General features: G+C 46.5%; 1 protein-coding gene across 2 annotated transcripts in view; it reads left to right on the forward strand.

Annotated features, from left to right (window-relative positions):
* Window positions 1–21,630, forward strand: part of KIAA1671 (KIAA1671 ortholog) — a 215,116-nt gene that overhangs the window by 57,837 nt on the left and 135,649 nt on the right. For both annotated transcript variants that reach the window (XM_073672915.1, XM_073672907.1), the window contains one exon: window positions 1,882–1,978. In XM_073672915.1, coding sequence (XP_073529016.1) covers window positions 1,882–1,978 — 97 coding nt within the window. The remainder of the gene's footprint in view (window positions 1–1,881; window positions 1,979–21,630) is intronic.

Raw genomic sequence — 21,630 nt, forward strand, 5'->3', positions numbered from 1 at the left:
AGGAGTATTTTTTGCACCACACTGGGGGACGGAGTTATACGGTAAGGATATGATATGTAGATGGGATAATTATATGCTTAGTTTAAATTGTGTTTTAGGAGTTGACATTCCCTTTAAGTCCTTGTAGAGGGGTCCGGACTATGCTTTGATCTGACAGTGGCATTTTTTTTCTCGCGATATTGCCATGTTATAAGATGTACAGGGTGGGCCATTTATATGGATACACCTAAATTAAATGGGAATGGTTGGTGATATCAACTTCCTGTTTGTGGCACATTAGTATATGGGAGGGGGAAAACTTTTCCAGATGGGTGGTGACCATGGTGGCCATTTTGGATCCAACTTTATTTTTTTCAATGGGAAGAGGGTCATGTGACATATCGAACTTATTGAGAATTTCATAAGAAAAACAACGGTGTGCTTGGTTTTAACGTAACTTTATTCTTTCATGAGTTTTTTGCAAGTTTATGACCACTTATAAAATGTGTTCAAAGTGCTGTCCACTGTGTTGGATTGTCCATACAACCCTCTTCTCCCACTCAACACCGATAGCAACACCGCAGAAGAAATGCTAGCACAGGCTTCCAGTATCCGTTGTTTCAGATTCTGCACATCTCGTATCTTCACAGCATAGACAACTGCCTTCAGATGGTCCCAAAGATAAAAGTCTAAGGGGGTCAGATTGGGAGACCTTGGTGGCCATTCAACTGGCCCACGACGACCAATCCACTTTCCAGGAAACTGTTCATGTAGGAATGCTCGGACCTGACACCCATAATGTGGTGGTGCACCATCTTGTTGGAAAAACTCAGGGAAGATGCCATCTTCAGTGCATAAAGAGGGCGACACATCATTATGTAGCAATTTCAAGTATCCAGTGGCATTGAGGTTTCCATTGATGAAGAATGGCCCCACTATCTTTGTACCCCATATACCACACCATACCATCAAGATACGAGATGTGCAGCATCTGAAACAATGAATACTGGAAGCCTGTGCTAGCATTTCTTCTGCGGTGTTGCTATCAGTGTGTCAAGAGTGGGAGAAGAGGGTTGTATTGACAATCTAACACAAGGGACAGCACTTTGAACACATTTTATAAGTGGTCATAAACTTGTAAAAAACTCATGAGAGAATAAAGTTACGTTAAAACCAAGCACACCGTTGTTTTTCTTATGAAATTCTCAATAAGTTCGATATGTCACATGACCCTCTTCCCATTGAAAAAAATAAAGTTGGATCCAAAATGGCCGACTTCAAAATGGCCACCATGGTCACCACCCATCTGGAATAGTTTTCCCCCTCCCATATACTAATGTGCCACAAACAGGAAATTGATATCGCAAACCTTTCCAAATAAATTTAGGTGTATCCATATAAATGGCCCACCCTGTAGTTAGGATATGCCACAACATTACAATTGTTGAGGTCAATTCCTGGAGCTCCACCTGTCTTGCACAGTCCTGCAACTTTAATCTATTCACATTAGAAGGGACCGTGTTGCGGTTTCCTCCCAGCCGGTAGATGGTAGCTCTGAATTGCATGGTCAAACTGTGAATTGGTCACCAGTTACGGCTTCTTCATTCTCAGGATTAGTAGGGGCTTCTTTATTCGGATCTAGTGGTACCACTCCTAATTATAACAGTCTTTTGGAGAACAGTCACAGTTGACATTGTGGAGTGGCACACCGGCTTAAAGTTTTTCTCTATAACTTCCACTCTTGGGTTTGGCATACAAACATTGATGCAAAATACTGACGTGTGAATAAGCCCTAATTAATTTAATTGGCGGCACAGACATGACATGGTTTAAGTAGCAGTTTCTTAAACAACTCTCTGTTTTCTTAGTCTAACTTTCTATTTTTGATTTTTTTCTTTAAAGGTTTTCAAATTCCCCTTCAAAATTGGATCTGAAATCTGAGAAAACAAATGAAGAAAGGAGGGGCAGTTTTTCGTCTCAAGATTATATTGCTCAGAAGGTAAGAAATGTTAGCCTCTGCCTTTTGTGTACGTGAAAGGGAGCGCAGGAGAATAGTTGTATCTCTGCAGCTTTGATAGTGTTATAGTTTAGCAATATCTGAGCGTAACCTATCCTATCTTTCAAATCATCATATTCCTCCTAAAGCTCACTTGTTACATTCATAAGTGATATCAGCAATTGTAAGAATTGTATATTAGCAATGTCGACTAGATGGAAAAGTTGGGCGACTATTTCCAGGAAAGAATTGTACAAACGATGATAATAATTGTTGTCTATGAAGGACCCATTGTTGCCCACAATAAACAGCACATATGCATGAATCCTTAGAAACAGTGGACATAACATAGTAGTAGACAGGTACAGGTTGTACACAGTTTTTATTGGAACCCAAGCCGCAGTTCTTGTCCGGCAGCACATTCTTTAACGTGGCTGTGGCATCAGGGCATCCACTGTCCACCTGCCTTATTAGGGCATATGACATCATACATGAATGGCCTCGATGCAGTACTATGATTCATGAATCCATTGCCGGCTGGATCCTCGGCACATATAGCTGACCTCTTCCGTTGGCTGGGTCCTCGGCACATGTAGCTGACCACTTCTGTTGGCTGGATCCTCGGCACATGTAGCTGACCTCTTCCGTTGCGTGGATCATCGGCACATGTAGCTGACCTCTTCCATTTTCCGGATCCTCGGCACGTATAGCTGACCTCTTCTGTTGGCTGGATCCTCGGCACATATAGCTGACCTCTTCCCTTGGCTGGATCCTCGGCACATATAGCTGACCTCTTCCGTTGGCTGGATCCTCGGCACATATAGCTGACCTCTTTCGTTGGCTGGATCCTCGGCACGTATAGCTGGCCTCTTCCTGTGGCTGGATCCTCGGCACATATAGCTGGCCTCTTCCTGTGGCTGGATCCTCGGCACATATAGCTGGCCTCTTTCGTTGGCTGGATCCTCGGCACGTATAGCTGGCCTCTTCCGTTGGCTGGATCCTCAGCACATGTAGCTGACCTCTTCCGTTGGCTGGATCCTCGGCACATATAGCGGACCTCTTCCGTTGTCTTAGAAAATATACACTTCGCTTTAGCAGTTTAAAATTGCTAATTTTGTGGCGGGTCGCTCAGATTAAAGGGATTGTCTATGTTGAGACATTGCTTTTACATATCAGAAGAGTTGTTTTAGTTAATATTTCAGATTTATATGCAACTCGTGGAGGCTAACCCCAAACTTTTACCCCATCCCTTATTATCACCAGTCAGTATATCATTATACATTGCTTGCTATATCTACATCTAAACATTTTACCATAATAGTATTACACATACCGTAGTTGGTATCTTTTAAAAATACTGTATATTTTTGATATGCAGGTGTCTTTGTGTTTCCACCTTTGTCACTTAAGAAGGATGGGTATAAAAGTGCACTAATGGGCCCACAGTAATTCCTAGCTTCCATTCTGGGGTCTCCTTCATGGAATCATAGAGCCAAATGCCTCATAGTTATTTCTCAACCTGGAAGCTGCATCCCTTATTACACCGGCCACACTAAAATTGAAACTGGTTGTAATGGTCCCCTGTTCTTTAATCATGTCCCTTGTCCTGTAATAATGGTCTCCATCTTATAGTAATGCCCCATCCTGGTCCCAACTTGTACTAATGTCTCTATCTTGTACTTGTAACGATGTCCCACATTCTGTCGCTCTTTACACACCCATAAAAAAATTCTTCTCACCTGACCTCGCTCCCTTGGCAAACAGTGTCCTCTTCCTCCTCCGCAGCCAGGTTGGCGCATGGCAGAGATGCTGACGTCAGTCACTGGCCTCTGATTGGTGTGTGGCTGGTATTGGTTTTGTGGTGCCTAGAGATGGTCTCTGCGCCGCAATACATTTTAGTTGAATGAGGACGCACATTCAGTTGAAATGTAACACTGACATCGACCGCGATTATCTTAGGGGCCAAAGAGCCGCACAATGGAGCAGAGCAGACCCCTGCTCTAACTCCACCAGCTTCATACGTGGGCATATACCTTCACCTAATATAGTACACCTACACCTTCCACATGCAGGACTCGTACATTAGTAATGGACTAATAGTATTAACGTGACAGAATTACCCATACAATGGCACCCACTTCACAGAATTATCTATATTGCCCCAGTGACACACCCAAGCTTTTTGGAAAAAGTGGCCGAGCTTTGTTAAAGTTGAACAAGTAAACATAAAATTTGCCACTTTTACAGCACAATGGGGGTGATTCAACATTTATTGTATGCTTCTCGTGTAGAAAGCATAAAACTGTAGCGTATAAGTAGTCATTGGAAAATTCTGTGCAGCTTGCCACTATAATTTCCCTTCTAGTTATGCAGATGCTTATTGCTGCTGTTCCACCGTGTGAAGCTCTAGGTCTGATTCGTGGTCATGGCCACTGTGTAATGTTGCTTAGAGCAAAATGCAAAGTATTGTGTGGGCACTACATTGTGGAATAAAGGACTGTCTGACAGGACAGGTAACGGACTTAGTACATTCATTAGGTAAGCCTGATGAAAGGATGTGCCCTGTCATCATTTGTGCTGCTTTAGTTGCATTAAAGCTGGGGCTACAAGTCGACATGTCGCGCAACAACAAATCTCTGAAAAGTTGAACAACAATAACATTTGTGCAATCTGTATGTGACATGCTGTTTTGCATCTAGTTTTGACCTCTGATTTTGTTCTAAATAAAACAATCAAGTTGCAGACAAATTGCATGCAAGACGCATGGTGGTTTGCATTGAAGTCCATGGCAAGTGTGTCTTATGTGGCTTGCTGGAAACACATGCATGTTGTCACAACACAACACTATGGGAAATCATTACGTCCAATTTTGCAATGTGCCTTTGTGATTTCAATGTCGCAGTGTAGCCCGAGCCTAAAGAATCAATATGCCTGCAGCATGCATCACATTGCAGCCAGGTATATATTCTCTGAAACGTTCTGGTGTTTCCAGAAAAAACATCAGACATATCCCTTTATCTATAATGGGGGTCTGTTTATTTTCCATTAGGTATCTGCTAAATGCTGGACACCTTAATTGAAATTAAATGTCACCAGAACAACCATCAGTAAATTGATATGTCACCAGAACCACCATAAGTACCTGAATAAATGACCAGAACCAAAAGTACTTGAATGCAAGGACCAAGCTTAGTACAACGATCTATTGTCAAGTCAGCCCCATAAACAATTGTATCACATGAACCTAAAACCCTACAACTTCCAGTATGATGTTAACAATGGTAAGGAGATACTGGTAGTTATTAACAGCCATCATCAAACTGCAGACCATACATGAACCACAGTGCTGATGAGACGCAGTCAGTATCACAAACACACATTTACATCCAGGTACCTTTTATAGATTACATCTTCTCTGGAGTCTTCTTTCTTTTCATCTCCATCTTGTTTAGATGCCATGATGACTTTTCACAACTACAGCTCGTCTCTGCAGACCTCCCTCTTCGCTGGTCTTTTGCAGCACATCTCCACACAGTGCTCTTAAAAATAAGAATGTTATTAAAATGCCCTCTGCATGAAAATATCTGTCCATACTGTACTCTAAATAAGCCTCCTATGATATATGGTCTCCACATGAACCACGGCCTATACCATGGCTGTCCTCTCTCTAATTTTTTACACTTTCTTTATCTCCACACCGTCCCCCCACCATGCTAACACATCTCCATATTGTGCCCCCATTTCACGCTATTCCCTCCCCATATCCATTCTGTGCCCCCTCTTCAAACTATGTCTTCATTTTGCCCACCATGCTGCCCTCTTAAACCACTGTAACCACTCCTCACACTGTCCACCTACACAGTATGATGATCACCACAGCCGCCCATATGGTATGATATCCACAACAAGTCACCAATATATAGTATGGCCACTACCACAGCCCCCATGTATAGTTTGATATCCGCCACAGACCCCCATAAATAGTATGATGTCCAAAACAGCCCCCATGTATACTATCATGCCTCCACAGCATCCTATACAGTATTATGGCCCACAAACAGCACTCCAAACAGTATGATATTCACCACAGCCCAATATCCAGTATGGTCACCATAGCCCCCAGTATAATGTCCTCCACAGCCCCATATAGAGTGGTCGCCACAGCTCCTCATATACTTTGCTGTTCCCCTTCACAGCCCCTCATTTGCTGTCCCCACTGCACTGCCCCTCATTTTATGCTACCCCCCCCCTGTACATCCCCTCATTTTATGCTCCCTCCCCCCTGCACAGCCCCTTATTTTATACTCCCTCCCCCCTGCACAGCTCCTCATTTCATGCCCCCTCCTCCTGCACAGCCCCGCATTTTGTGCCCACCTGCACAGAATCTCATTTCATTCACCTCCCCACTGCACAGCCCCTCATTTCATGACCAAGTAATATAATAAATAATAAAAGGCTTGTTCTCTCCTTATCCAGGCTCCTCGTCCACAGTCTCCTCTGTGCAGCAGTGGGCGATGGACGGTGCAATCACGTTACTGCGTGACGCCGTCTGACGTCCGCCCTTTTAGTTTACCCTGGGTTATGGGGGACTCGGAGTCGGGTCCTGTGATGAAGAGATGGGGTGCAGCCGTGGCCCGGACCCGACCCGTGCTCAGGGCCGTCACATTAAAAAGGATGTTGTGGGCTTGACCGGGTTGAGTGGCTGATTTAACGACTACGCCACCTGTGGCACCTGGTGAAGGCCACCAGCGCCGCCGCAGTCCGCTGAGGCATGGTGTTATGGCGGCCAAAGTTCTTACTACTCCCCACAGGCGGAGCAAGGCCTCAGGGCAGAGGGACATGAGGATGGGGGTAGTAGTAGAGGGAGACGGGTGCCGCGTCTCGCGGTGTGGCGCAGAATAAACAGTCAGGAGGCCATAGGGGTGAACTTCCAAGGCTTTACTCACTTTAGAGATGGCAGAAGGAAGGCGACTCCCTGCTCCCCGCGGAGTCCTGCGGTCACCAGGGACGGGGGTCCGACAACCTCCGAGTAAGTCCAGCATTCAATCGGGACCCTACACCAGAGTGTTCCTGAACTACAGACCGAATCCTTTCCTGTCCGTGTGTGTGCAAATAGGCCAGGTCTCCCTCTGAGCTCCTCTCAGAACAAGGGCACGGGTGGCAGCTCTGCTCCGTCCGATACCCGGTGGGATCCTCTGGGCCTACCGGGCTTTCCCATCCAGGACATAGAGTAGCAAGGTCGGGTGTCGGGGGCCGGTACCCCTCTTGCAGCCGGAGTCCCTCTGAATATATCAGCATGGCTAGGACAGGTGGCGTAGCCCGCTCCGTCTGCATCCTGCCTGGGATCCATTTGCTGTGGAGCCACACCCTTAAGCTCCGGGCCTTCTTGATCCTGGTCCTTGGCCGGGTTGAGACATTCCTGGTCTACAACCTGCCCCTCGTCCCGAGGCCAGGGTACGAGGGCTGTGTCCCTTGCCGGTGCAGGCCCACACAGGATCTGCGCTCCGGGAGGGAGGTCACAGTTACACACAGTATATGACAGCACAGAGAACAGCCGAAAGACTAGCAAAGGCTAGACAAAGGACCAAGATCAAATATGGCTTTTTATTAAATATGAAATTTAAAGTGTAACTAACTTGTAAGTCCTCCACCCTCACCCACTAACTGGTTCCCCTAACTCTTGGTTCCCCAGTCTCCCTGTAACCAGGGGAGCAGCACTTAGTGCATACTAGCTCCCTCTGGTGGAGAAATGTGGTGTTGGATGCAAAGGCTGGGTCACGACTATCACACTGTCCTTACCTCAGAGGAGGAACACCACACTCCATTAGAGAAGTGCAGCATCCCTGTGGCGGTCGAACCCTCAGGGGCGCCACATTCCCCCCTGGTAAAACACAGCACGTCCGCGGGCTGCAAAAGAAGTAACACCCAGGAATTGTCTTTTTAATATAAACATAACCATCTTCCCTTTATGGGAGGCACATCTTCTTAAACGTTGCATAACAGGGTATACAGTATAAAAGTACAAAAGTATAAAATTATAAAAGTGCTAGCATTTTTCCAGAGACATTTGTGCAAACAGACGGGTTAAGGTGCAAAGACGCAGAGTCAGTTCAGAAGTGCGAGGGACCTGTCCTAAACCCTGAACGTAGGCCCTGGGGTGGCTGCAGGACATGAAGATCCCGGGTTGGACCTCCAATGGAGCCACCCTGACAGGTTTTTCTTCTGAGGTCTTGAGGTAGGAATGTCCGCGGTTTTTGTATAAAACCAATATGGAGCACCTAAAGAGATGCAAACTATTTACAAGGGAAAGAGTCTGTCCGCTGCCAGTCCGCAGGGACACATGTCTCTAGAAACCGGGGATTAGTAGAAAATCAAAAATAGAAAAGTCAACACATTAAAACTTGTAAACGGAAACTGTAACAGCCGAGGGCTGCTTTAGACCTCGGGCTCTCTCCTTGGAAAGGGCTCATTCCTCCCGACGGAGGCTAACCGGTCCCCTGAGGCTGAGCGCGGGGTGGCGTCGCTCCCGGACACTTTGTGTATGTCCAGGGCGTAACACCCTCGCACCCCCTGGTGGCAAGAAAAGGTCACTGTATCGCCCGGGAAGAGGTTCCGGCCAGGTTGTCCCTTCTTTAGGCGCGTCTCGCCGGCTGACAAAGACGTCGTCCTGGTACTGGGGACATCGGATGAACCCCCACCCCGCCTCATGGTGGAAGCGGACGACTTGGCCTTCCACTCGGGGACTGGGACGGGTGGCCTCCTCCTGACGAGCCCGGGATTTGGCAGCTTTGGCCCGTACCTCGAGGCGCTCGCAGCGCTGCTCCCGTTGACTCTGCTCCCGAGCGAGCTGGAAAATCTGGTTGCTGCACCACTGGCTCCTCCTCCGCGCTTCTGCCCGGGTCTCCCGGGGGAAGCCCATCAGGTCGCCCCCCTGGTTTTCCCAGGTCCACTCCTCAGCCTCGGGCCAGGTTACTGCTGGTGCGGGTAGCGGGGTGAAAACAGGTTGCTACGGGTCCTCTACAGGCGCGGACCAGTCCGGGTTGGAGCCGGTGGATTTCTCCGCAGTTTCGGGCACCTCCGATTCAGGGTTTGGGCGGCATCGCAGGTCCCCACTCATAGCTGCCGATTGCAGCTCTGGAGCCAAAGCCTGCTCCCAGGTGACCGCGTGGGGAATTAAATACTCCGTCATGAGGTCCAGGATTGTCATGGTAGGCTCTGCAGCCGGGGCAGGGGTTGCACACTCACCCGCCGCTGGGCCGCCCTCGACCTCTGTCACCGCGTCGCCTTGTCCTGGGACCTCAACTCCTTGGCGGCGGTCCTGGATGCGCAGCAGCATCTCCTCCCGCCACGCAGCCATCGCCGCCGCCTCCTGGGCCTCTCTCTGCCTTCTCAAGAGTCCCGGAGCTTCCTGCCGGAGAAATTCAAAATCTCCCGAGGTTAATACGCTGCCGCCTCGCTCTCTGCCAGGTGAAGCGCCTGAACCGGGTTCAGAAGGTGCGTGGATCTGCTCCCCAGAAGCGTCCATGTCTGCCTCTGACGAATGCCAAGCTCCGACTGCAATGGCCGCACCTTGTTGCTTTTCTCCTTCCTCCTCTTTCTGGGCGGTTCCTGGGCGGAATGCTGACAGGTCCGCCTTCGTTCAGCCCATCCGGTTTGACGGGCATTACCACGCGGACAGTCTCTGATGGAAGGGGCAGTCCACATTTTTGGCGCCAAGCCGGAGTCCAGCCCACGATGGGAGGCGTTCAAAGACAGTCGTTTCACAACATTACGGCGTCTGTTCTTCTAGGGCGGGCGCCATTTTAAGTGTAAAACGACAGTTCAAGGTGTAAGGCACACAATACCCGGTAGCAATGGGTACTTCCTTCCTTTGCTGCGGGCACGCGATCCTGCGGACTACGCCAGGTTGTGACGCCTCATTCTCGAAATAGCCCTTTTAGTTTACCCTGGGTGATGGGGGACTCTGAGTCGTGTCCTGTGATGAAGAGATTGGGTGCAGCCGTGGCCCGGACCCGACCCGTGCTCAGGGCCGTTACATTAAAAAGGATGTTGTGGGCTTGTCCGGGTTGAGTGGCTGATTTAACGACTACGCCACCTGTGGCACCTGGTGAATCCCACCAGCGCTGCCGCAGTCCGCTGAGGCATGGTGTTATGGCGGCCAAAGTTCTTACTACTCCCCACAGGCGGAGCAAGGCCTCAGGGCAGAGGGACATGAGGATGGGGGTAGTAGTAGAGGGAGACGGGTGCCGCGTCTCGTGGTGTGGCGCAGAATAAACAGTCCGGAGGCCATAGGAGTGAACTTCCAAGGCTTTAATCACTTTAGAGATGGCAGAAGGAAGGCAACTCCCTGCTCCCCGCGGAGTCCTGCGGTCACCAGGGACGGGGGTCCGACATCCTCCGAGTAAGTCCAGCATTCAGTCGGGACCCTACACCAGAGTGTTCCTGAACTACAGACCGAATCCTTTCCTGTCCGTGTGTGTGCAAATAGGCCAGGTCTCCCTCTGAGCTCCTCTCAGAACAAGGGCACGGGTGGCAGCTCCGCTCCGTCCGATACCCGGTGGGATCCTCTGGGCCTACCGGGCTTTCCCGTCCAGGACATAGAGTAGCAAGGTCGGGGGCCGGTACCCCTCTTGCAGCCGGAGTCCCTCTGAATATATCAGCATGGCTAGGACAGGTAGCGTAGCCCGCTCCGTCTGCATCCTGCCTGGGATCCATTTGCTGTGGAGCCACACCCTTAAGCTCCGGGCATTCTTGATCCTGGTCCTTGGCCGGGTTGAGACATTCCTGGTCTACAACCCTGGCCTCGGGACGAGGGGCAGGTGTGAGGGCTGTGTCCCTTGCCGGTGCAGGCCCACACAGGATCTGCTCTCCGGGAGGGAGGTCACAGTTACACACAGTATATGACAGCACAGAGAACAGCCGAAAGACTAGCAAAGGCTAGACAAAGGACCAAGATCAAATATGGCTTTTTATTAAATATGAAATTTAAAGTGTAACTAACTTGTAAGTCCTCCACCCTCACCCACTAACTGGTTCCCCTAACTCTTGGTTCCCCAGTCTCCCTGTAACCAGGGGAGCAGCACTTAGTGCATACTAGCTCCCTCTGGTGGAGAAATGTGGTGTTGGATGCAAAGGCTGGGTCACGACTATCACACTGTCCTTACCTCAGAGGAGGAACACCACACTCCATTAGAGAAGTGCAGCATCCGTGTGGCGGTCGAACCCTCAGGGGCGCCACACGTGCGCCTTCTTGAATAAGGCGCAGGCCAGAAGTTGCCTGCCACTTGTTGCTGGAGATCTCTGTCTAGCAGGGGAAATTACAGCTCCTCTGCTCTTGTGCTGGGCGGCGAACACAGCAGCTGTATTCATGTCTGATAGATGCTAGTACAATTAAGTGCGGGGAGGAAGCGACGGCCGGGGTGAAGGCAGAGAGAGGGGTGAGCAGTGTCAGTGACTGACACTGCTCCCCTGTGTGCCTGTGCTGCGGCCGTCACTGTGCTTATTGCCTGGGGCCAGAGGAAGGTGTCTGGTGGCGCAGACATTTAGTATTTTTTTTTTTTTTACTAAATGTGCCCCCTCGGATAGGCAAGAGGTAGCGCCCTAGGCAGGTGCCTACCCTGCCTACCCCTTGTCCTGGCCCTGGATGGGACTACCCAGACAAATCATTAGTGCTGCATGAGACAAAGAGCAAGAAACCACTGTATATTATGCATTAGGTTTTTTATGTCTACTTGCTGTTTATACAGTTATTTCAAAGTGAACCTCCCTAAGTATTCTGGTAATGTTCTTCTTTTACAAGCCAAATTGCTCACCCTTGGTATACATGTAGTTTTTTTCCTCTGAACTCGCTAAAGAGAACACTTTATGGAGGTCATGGGACTGAAAATTTCTCGCTGCAGGGCCTGCAGGATATTTTTGGTTGTGGTTAATTAATAAAGGTTGTTTGAAATGTTGAGTTTATTATTTCACGTGGTTTAGTAAAACCGTTTCCTGCTTTCTTTCCCAAGATGATAGGGTTTACAGAAACAATGTGGGTGAAGATACACTGAGGGTTTCTTTGTTATAAAAATGTTAGGGAGATAGAAGAGAAGTTTTAGTTCGCTTTTGTTAACTGCACATTCCACTAACTGTGTAGGAGGTGGTGGATGGCACAGAGAACGCATACAACCAGAAATGGATTCTTCGTTCTGAAGTATAAATGAATAGCTAGAAGTCAAGAGCTCTCAAAAAAAAGGACACTACACACTATTTCAAGTGGTGTGTAATGGGTTTTCTGGACCTGCAGAGCTTTTTGCAAAAAGCGAACTTGTACAAATCATATATCGTTCAGCAGCTTTTGTGGCACTGACATCAGTTTTGGAGAAGGTTAAGTGAAACTGGTAACAACGCTCAGTGAGTAACAGATAAAAAAAAAAAATCCTCCAACTTTATTGAATAATATGTTAAATACTTTAGTGTAGAAAGACTGGTATTTATTTAAAGGGAACCTGTCACCAGGTTTTTTTTTCCCCATATAAAGTAGGGTCATCACCTGTAAGCCCTCTGTTACAGCATATACACTGCTGACGAGCAAAAGGGTAACAATGTTTTGAACTTTTGACTTTTAGGCTCCATATCTCACCATCCACTACTGCTTCAAACGTGAGACTACCCTCATTTTATAGACAATCATCCTGGCTATGTCATGCCTAAATTTGATTTGCAACCATTTTGCATATGATTAGTTATGCAGATTCTTGTTGTCACGCAAGATGTGGGAAAGACTTAGTGCAACACAAAGGAAAGAGGCAAAGGGAGCCCAGACTCTAGGGAAAGGAGGCAGTGGAGACAGACTAGGCTGGTCTAGTGTCACCCTGTCTACCCTAAAGACCCTATATTGGCTCTTCACCAATCGCCGCACTCATGCCTCGCCCTGTCTTTCCCTGGCGTATGGCTAAGGCTAGGGAAGGGAGGAGATGAGCACTAGTTGATCCCCACTGAACACTAAAGACAACAAGGGAGGACAAACAGGGGGAAATTGCTTTGCTTTAGATGACTCCAGAAAAATGCACACACATCCTCAAGCTTCAGAGAGGAAGACGTACTTCTCTTGCTAAAGCCTTCACAAGGAGTAATGAATATCGCCGTCACCTCCCTCTGGAATACAGCAGGTATTAAAACACCCAGGCCAGGGTGTTAATTAGCCAGAGGAAGGTAGTCGCTGGGTCCTAGACACAGCCCCTAAGAAGATGTCTGTAATCCCAAATGTAGAGATCTCCTGCAACCAACTGCAGGGCGACTGTCTTGTCACTTCTGACACACACGTGACACTCTTCATGTTACTGCATTGTTACTGTTTTTCTCTTCTTGGTGGAAAAATCTTTTTCTCCCTGTATACAACAAGTTACAACCTGTTCTCACATTCCATAATAACTCAGTGTGTTAGGTTGATTCTCAAGTGATCACAGACGTCCATGCAAGCACCGTGTGACGCACGTTAAACAAGTCTGGAATTGTGGCCTGAAAAAAGGTGAAGAAGTGTCGGCTCGAGTTTGCAAAATAGTACGAAAAGTAGACAGTAGAAAATCGGAAATGGGTGATTTGGAGCGATGAGACAAAAGTCAATAGATTAGGTTCTGATGGTTGCAAAAGGGTCTGGAAGAAACAATGGAAAAAGGGGCTAATGGATCAAAATTTTGAAGCAACTGTCAAGTTCTGTGGGGAGAGCCTGATGATATGAGTTTGAAAAGAACAACATATTGTTCCAGCAGGACAACGACCCTAACCATACGTCGAGATTGGCAAAGAAATGGTTCAATGACAATGAAGTAGAGGTTTTGGATTGAGCCCCCAATTCAGAGTATGCACCGAAGGATTCAGGCAGTGTTGAAAGCCAAGGGTGGATTTACAAAATTCTAACAAATTATTAAAATGTAGATTTTTAGGAGCAAAACAGTAACAATGCAGTGACATGACAAGAATATGCATAACTAATCATATGCTAAATAGTTACAAATCAAAACTATGGTAGTCTCACGCTAGAAGCAGTAGTGGATGGTGAGATATGTAGCCTCAAAGTCAAAAGTTCAAAACATTGTTACTCTTTTGCTAGTCGGTGCACCTACGGCGTTGCTGGCTTTGATCCGGTGCTTCCTCTCTTCTTGAGATCGCAGTCCTTCTTGCTTTGTGTGGATGATGCGTCCTATGTCTTCCATCGCTCTCCTGCACAGGCGTACGTCTCTGTGCCCTGTTGAGGGCAGAGCAAAGTACTGCAATGCGCATGCGTGGGGAAGGGCCAAAGAACATCGGGGCATGCGCACTACAACACTTTACTCTGCTCTCGGCAGGGCAGAGAGAATCTTCTTTCTTTTTTTTTATAATCTTTTTTTATTTTTCTATAGCGCCAACATATTCCGCAGCGCTTTACAATTCAGACACATTATCGGCACTGTCCCCATTGGGGCTCACAATCTAAATTCCCTATAAGTATGTCTTTGGAGAAAAGTGCACCTGTGCTGGAGTGCGATGGAGGGCACTCTTGTGGTTGATAGAGGACGCGTCATCCACACAGCATGAAGGAGGATGGCAATCACAAGAAGAGAGGAAGCGCCGGATCAAGACCAGAGACGCCCATCGAAGCGGACCGTGCCATAGGTGAGTATAATAAAACCTATTTTTTGTGTTATGCAGAGCGGATTGGGGACATATATACAACATTCTAGTATGCTGTCACAGAGTGCTTACAGGTGCTGGTCCTACTTTTTATGGGAAAAACCTGGTGACAGGTGCCCTTTAACACACTAGAATTAAAGGGTTATTCCTAGCTTGATAAATGGGTACTGTTAAATAGTGCTTGAAAATTCGAGCAATTTTGCATTTAACTTATTAATATCTCAAACAGATGAAAATTTGAATACTTTTCCTTTGTTATACTTGTTGCTAAGGAGACCGACCATTGCTGCTAGATAGCAGAACATGCGCAGTGCTTACTAGTTCTTTTCTGTTGAGCTTGTTAACACTATTTTGTAGCTGGCAGGTCGGTCTCCTTGGCAACAATCTATAAACACAAAAAAATTGGTTGAAACTGTTGAAAATTTTAATAAGCACTAAATTGCAAACGCGCTTGTTCTTGCAAGCACAATCTGACAGTATCCATTCATGAAGATGGGAATAACCCTGTGAGTTAGTGCATTTGATATACCGTATATTCCGGCGTATAAGACGACTTTTGAAGACTGAAAAATCTTCTGTCTAGTCTGGGGTCGTCTTATACGCCGGTAATGTTTTTGAACTTTCAGAAATTGACATGCGGGGATACTCTGGGGGTGTTAATAAGCTGCCGTGGCCGTATCCCTGCCATGTGGGAGTTAATATAAGGTGGAGGGAGTTAAAATACGGCGGCGGTAGGTCCAGACAGTCAGCGCTTCTGTGCTGAAACTGACACATCGCTGCGCTGTGTCTTCTCAGGCCTGGGACACAGCGCAGCGTATTCCCAGCAGCGGAGACAGACAGAACCTAGCGAACTTTTCTGACACATCGCAGTGTCTTCCCTGCTCCGGACACAGCGCAGGGCTTCTGTGCCGACAGCTTTCACTTGTCACAGAAGCGCTGCGCTGTGTCCGGAGCTGGGAAGTTCGCATCGCTTCTGTGACAAGTAGTGTTGAGCATTCCGATACTGTAATATCGGGTATCGGCCGATATTCGCGGTATCGGAATTCCGATACTTAATTCCGATACTTTTACAATATCGAATACCGGAATCGGAAGTTCCCATAATGCCTGCGCTCTGCAGTGTCTCTGAAGGATGACCAGCTGGATGGCAGAGCTCAGCTGAGATCCAGCCTGTCATCAGAATGCCATCCCAGCGTGGGAGAATTCTCCTGATTGTTTAAAAGCCGGCGGGCGGTAAAAAGCCGCCGGCTTTTAAACAATCACACAGCCCCATACTGCTTCCCCGCAGCCTCCCACCCCGATCCTCCGCTCCCCTCGCCACCTCCCATCCCGATCGTAAGTTAGGATCGGGCGGGGAGTGCAGCACAAAGGAGCGGGGAGCGAAGGACCCGGGCGGGGAAGCCGGCAGTGAAAAGACTTCACCGCCGGCTTTCCCGCCGGTTATTTCAAATGAACAGCTGCGGTATCAGGTGATGCCGATCAGCTGTTAATTTGAAGTCGCTGCGGTGCCCTCAGAGGGTTCATGTGAGTTCATGCTTGACTGCATTGCATGAACTCACATGAACTTTCCCACGGTCTCACAGGTCAGCCTCACCTCCCAGACCCGTCATGATTGGTGTGTGCGGGTGTCTGTGCCTGTGTCTGCGAGTGTGTGTGGGGTGTCTGTGCGATGTGTGCGGTGTCTGTGCGATGTCTGCGGGTGTGTGCGTGCAGGCAGACATAGGCCGATGTGACACTACTACTCCCATCGGCCTATGTCTGTCCCCCATCCACTCCTGCCAGCAGGATCAGCTCGATGGGAGCAGTAGTTCCCATCAGCCTGATCCTGCTATATAAATTGCCCTACTGTGTCCCCAATAAATGTTAAATACATGTCATTGGTGGCCAGTGGTTACCTACAATAAATTAGTTCATACATTACCTGTCCCCGCCGATCGCCACCTAAAATAAAGTAAAAAATAAAAAACTACACCTATACTCACCTAGACACCTAATTCCCCGAAGCCATCGATGTCCTTTAATAAAATATAAAATAATAAACCACAACCTTATCCTTACCCCTCCGTAGTAGTCCACGAGTGTCCCACGAAGATCTCCAGTTCAGAGCAGCCACATAGAATGTGACCGCTCTGAACCGCTGCCGCCGCTAGAATGACGGGGCCGTAAAGCAGCCCCGTCATTGCTTAAGCGGGTTCGCCGGAGTTCAGGCAGCGCTGCTCCGGTTAGCTGCTTTACGGCCCTGCTGTATCGTGAGAAATTCCCACGGTACAGCAGTGCCGTAAAGGAGGTCTCCGGAGCTGCGCTGACTGAATGCACTCCGGTGACCTCAGTCAGTGGCTCCCGCTGCCGGGAGCGGACGTGTTCCCGGCAGCGTGAGCTTACAGCAGCCATGCACAGCTGTCACCATCTCCAGATGTGACAGCTGTGCATGGGAGATCAGCGCAGGAACGTGGACAGGTAACTATTTTTTTTTAGTAAACTAAGAATTAAATAAAATGGTGTGGTTTATTTCAAATAAATTATTTTTTTCTTGGTGTAGTGTGTGTTTTTTCTTTTTAACACTTTGTAGGTTAGTAATGGGGGTGTCTTATAGACGCCCATCATTACTAACCTGGGCTTCATGGCAGCTGGCGCTGACATGAACCCCAGCCCTATTACCCCCTGCCACTGCACCAGGGCAGCGTGGAAGAGCGAGGCTAAGTGCCAGAATTGGCGCATCCTATGGATGCGCCATTTCTGGGGCGGCTGACGGCTGGTGTTTCTAGCCTGGGAGGGGGCCAATATTCATGGCACCCTTCCTGGGCTATTAATATCAGCCCCCAGCTGTCTGCCTAGCCTTTGCTAGCTATTAAAATAAGGGGGGACCCCACGTCAATTTTTTGGGGGGGTCCCCCATTTTAATAGCTAGTAAAGGCTAGGTATTCAGCTGGGGGCTGATATTAGTAGTCTGGGAAGCTCCGTGGGTATTACCCCCTTCCCAGGCTTCAAACATCTGCCCCAGCTGTCTGCTTAACCTCCGCTAGAGACTAAAATTAAGGGGAACCCCACGCCAATTTTTTTTAAAATAAATCCTTTATTTTAACACTAAATGACAAGTACAGTAAGCAACACTGTCACTGTACTTCATATATATGTGACTGACATGTTTCTATCTATCTAATCTATGTATGATTCTCTATTCCTTCTATTCTAAATTGTCGGGTACAGATGCTGAATTGCCGGCCGGCTTTTTTAAAGAGACGGTGCACGAAAACACTATTATATTTTTTAATAAATTCTTTACACTAAATGACAAGTACAGTAAGCAACAATGTCACTGTACTTCATATATATGTGACTGACATATTTCTATCTATCTAATCTATGTGTGAAGCTCTATTCTTTCTGTTGTAAATTGTCGGGTACCGATGTATGCGCTGATGATAGTAATGTTGTTGTTGTATGCCTTATGTTTATGAGTGACAGTTTTCCTGCTATATACCTGCATGTCATAAGAATTTAAATTAAAAAAGGACCATGTTAAATTCAAATCTGTTTTTTTTTTATTTTTACCGGTGTTTGGTATGCGTTGGAAAAGGGGTAGTCTTATACGGTGAATATATCCTAAACTCTATATTTTAACAGGAAAGTAGGGGGGTCGTCTTATACACCAGGTCGTCTTATACGCCGGAATATACGGTAATACTTTAAACAAGTTATGTAATGTACCCATTCAGTTTCTGCCTTAGGGCCCCAATCATTCGGTTCTGTTCACATTGGCATCATAGCTTATTTTAACAATGGGGTCATGACTAAAGTAATGGCTCTATAATGTAACAGTTCCTGACTGATTTTTTTATACATTAAAAATAGGCTATTTTCATTAGATATCTATATATTTGAGTTTATTTATTCTATTATCTCTTGTACTTTGAATGTAAATTTATATTGAGTAATCCTATTGTACTCCCCATTTCCCCTGGTTGCACGCTATTCCCTATGTTTCCTAATAGTTTTATGATGTAGACTTTGCATTGACCTGACAGTACCTTGTGAGTTGTTTGTGCAGATATCTTTAGATTGTTCTTAGAATAACGATAAAAAAAAAACTTAAAAGGAACCTGTCACTTTTTAAATGTTGTCCAGTCTGCAAGGATCATGTTGGATGTGAGGGGCTAAGCAGATTAGTGCAACATTTTGTTACAAAACATGTAGTGTAACTTTTATATTTTGACCAGTTAATTGGCTCTTGGCTTATGTGTCCAGTGGGCGGTCCTATTCGGTGAGTGACACATGTCTATGTATGCTCATACTTTCGAGGGTATGAATAATTGAATCAATCAGCCCACTGGATTCAGCAGCTGCAGATCTTTCAGTCCATACGCTAATGGTTATATTAGTTGGTTCCCACAATACACCGTGTTACTGTTCTCTTCTTCTCCTGTTCTGGATCATCTTACCTGCAGATTGGAAGCCTGCAGGATCAGACAAGTGACATTTTGAAAATGTAGAGTTCAAGGGAATATGTCAGCAGGTTTTTGCTTTGTAATCTGAGATCTGCATGATATATGGAAGAGAGCCTGATTCCAGGGGTGTGTCACTTACTGAGTTTTGCTCTTATGCAATCCCTGTTATATCAGCAGGAAGTTATCACTACAGGACAAGCTGCCTTGTTCCTCAAAGTTCAACCACTCCTCCAGTACTGATTAGCAGCTTTCTGTCACTATACAATGTACACAGAAAGCTGCTAGTCAGTGGTGTGTGCGGGGTTATACAGAGCTCAGCATTCTGAGCCCTGCTCGATCTGCAGCAGAGAATCCACTGAGTCTATCATAGGTGATGCACCCCGTAAACTAAGTGATACATGCCTGGAATCAGGATCTCTGTCCCTACCTCATGTTGCTCTCGTATTACATAGCAAATACCTGCTGACAGATTCCCTTTAAATTCTTCTATAAAGTAGTAAACTAACGTTAGGCCTTTTCAGTTCTGTTTTTGTATAATGACAGAGAGCCAGAGAGATGACATTTTAATGAATGTCTAAAATACATTTAATGTAGTGCTTAATTTACTAATTATATATTAGTCCATAACAGCCCATCAAGCATTTAAAGCTGTAATAGTTTACCTAATGAAAATTGTATTTGTCCATGTAGACATCAACATCAAATCCACCTTCTTATCTGTATGAAATGGCAGCTTGCATTGAAAATTTATGACACACTGATTTATGGCTCTAGGAATTGCATGTTATTTAGCCTTGTCTAGCACCTTAGTAAGACAGTTGATCTTTTTTATGACTTACCGGTAAATATACATGTATTAAATGCTGTCATGATCATGTTCATGTTGCAAAATATCACTCCTCTGAAATATGTAGCCAGATGTTATCGTATTTAAATGTATATTAGTGTGTGTGTGTATATATATGTATGTGTGTGTAATATATATACAGTACAGGCCAAAAGTTTGGACACACCTTCTCATTTAAGGATTTTTCTGTATTTTCAGGACTATGAAAATTGTACATTCAAAGTGAAGTCATCAAAACTATGAATTAACACATGTGGAATTATATACTTAACGAAAAAGTGTGAAACAACTGAAAATATGTCTTATATTCTAGGTTCTTCAAAGTAGCCACCTTTTGCTTTGATGACTGCTTTGCACACTTTTGGCATTCTCTTGATGAGCTTCAAGAGGTAGTCACCGGAAATGGTCTTCCAACAATCTTGAAGGAGTTCCCAGAGATGCTTAGCACTTGTTGGCCCTTTTGCCTTCAATCTGCTGTCCAGCTCACCCCAAACCATCTCGATTGGGTTCAGGTCTGGTGACTGTGGAGGCCAGGTCATCTGGCGTAGCACCCCATCACTCTCCTTCTTGGTCAAATAGCCCTTACACAGCCTGGAGGTGTGTTTGGGGTCATTGTCCTGTTGAAAAATAAATGATGGTCCAACTAAACGCAAACCGGATGGAATAGCATGCCGCTGCAAGATGCTGTGGTAGCCATGCTGGTTCAGTTTGCCATCAATTTTGAATAACTCCCCAACAGTGTCACCAGCAAAGCATCCCCACACCATCACACCTCCTCCTCCATGCTTCACGGTGGGAACCAGGCATGTAGAGTCCATCCGTTCACATTTTCTGCGTCACACAAAGACACGGTGGTTGGAACCAAAGATCTCAAATTTGGACTCATCAGACCAAAGCACTGATTTCCACTGGTCTAATGTCCATTCCTTGTGTTCTTTAGCCCAAACAAGTCTCTTCTGCTTGTTGCCTGTCCTTAGCAGTGGTTTCCTAGCAGCTATTTTACCATGAAGGCCTGCTGCACAAAGTCTCCTCTTAACAGTTGTTGTAGAGATGTGTCTGCTGCTGGAACTCTGTGTGGCAATGACCTGGTCTCTAATCTGAGCTGCTGTTAACCTGCGATTTCTGAGGCTGGTTACTCGGATAAACTTATCCTCAGAAGCAGAAGTGACTCTTGGTCTTCCTTTCCTGGGGCGGTCCTCATGTGAGCCAGTTTCTTTGTAGCGCTTGATAGTTTTTGCAACTGCACTTGGGGACATTTTCAAAGTTTGCCCAATTTTTCGCACTGACTGACCTTCAATTCTTAAAGTAATGATGGCCACTCGTTTTTCTTTACTTAGCTGCTTTTTTCTTGCCATAATACAAATTCTAACAGTCTATTCAGTAGGACTATCAGCTGTGTAACCACCAGACTTCTGCACAACACAACTGATGGTCCCAACCCCATTTATAAGGCAAGAAATCCCACTTATTAAGCCTGACAGGGCACACCTGTGAAGTGAAAACCATTTCCGGTGACTACCTCTTGAAGCTCATCAAGAGAATGCCAAGAGTGTGCAAAGCAGTCATCAAAGCAAAATGTGGCTACTTTGAAGAACCTAGAATATAAGACATATTTTCAGTTCTTTCACACTTGTTTGTTAACTATATAATTCCACATGTGTTAATTCATAGTTTTGATGCCTTCAGTGTGAATGTACAATTCTCATAGTCAT

Source organism: Phyllobates terribilis, unplaced genomic scaffold (assembly GCF_046119375.1).
Source record: "Phyllobates terribilis strain yellow unplaced genomic scaffold, ASM4611937v1 Scaffold_1__5_contigs__length_1240528914, whole genome shotgun sequence".
Classification (NCBI taxonomy): Eukaryota; Metazoa; Chordata; class Amphibia; order Anura; family Dendrobatidae; genus Phyllobates; species Phyllobates terribilis.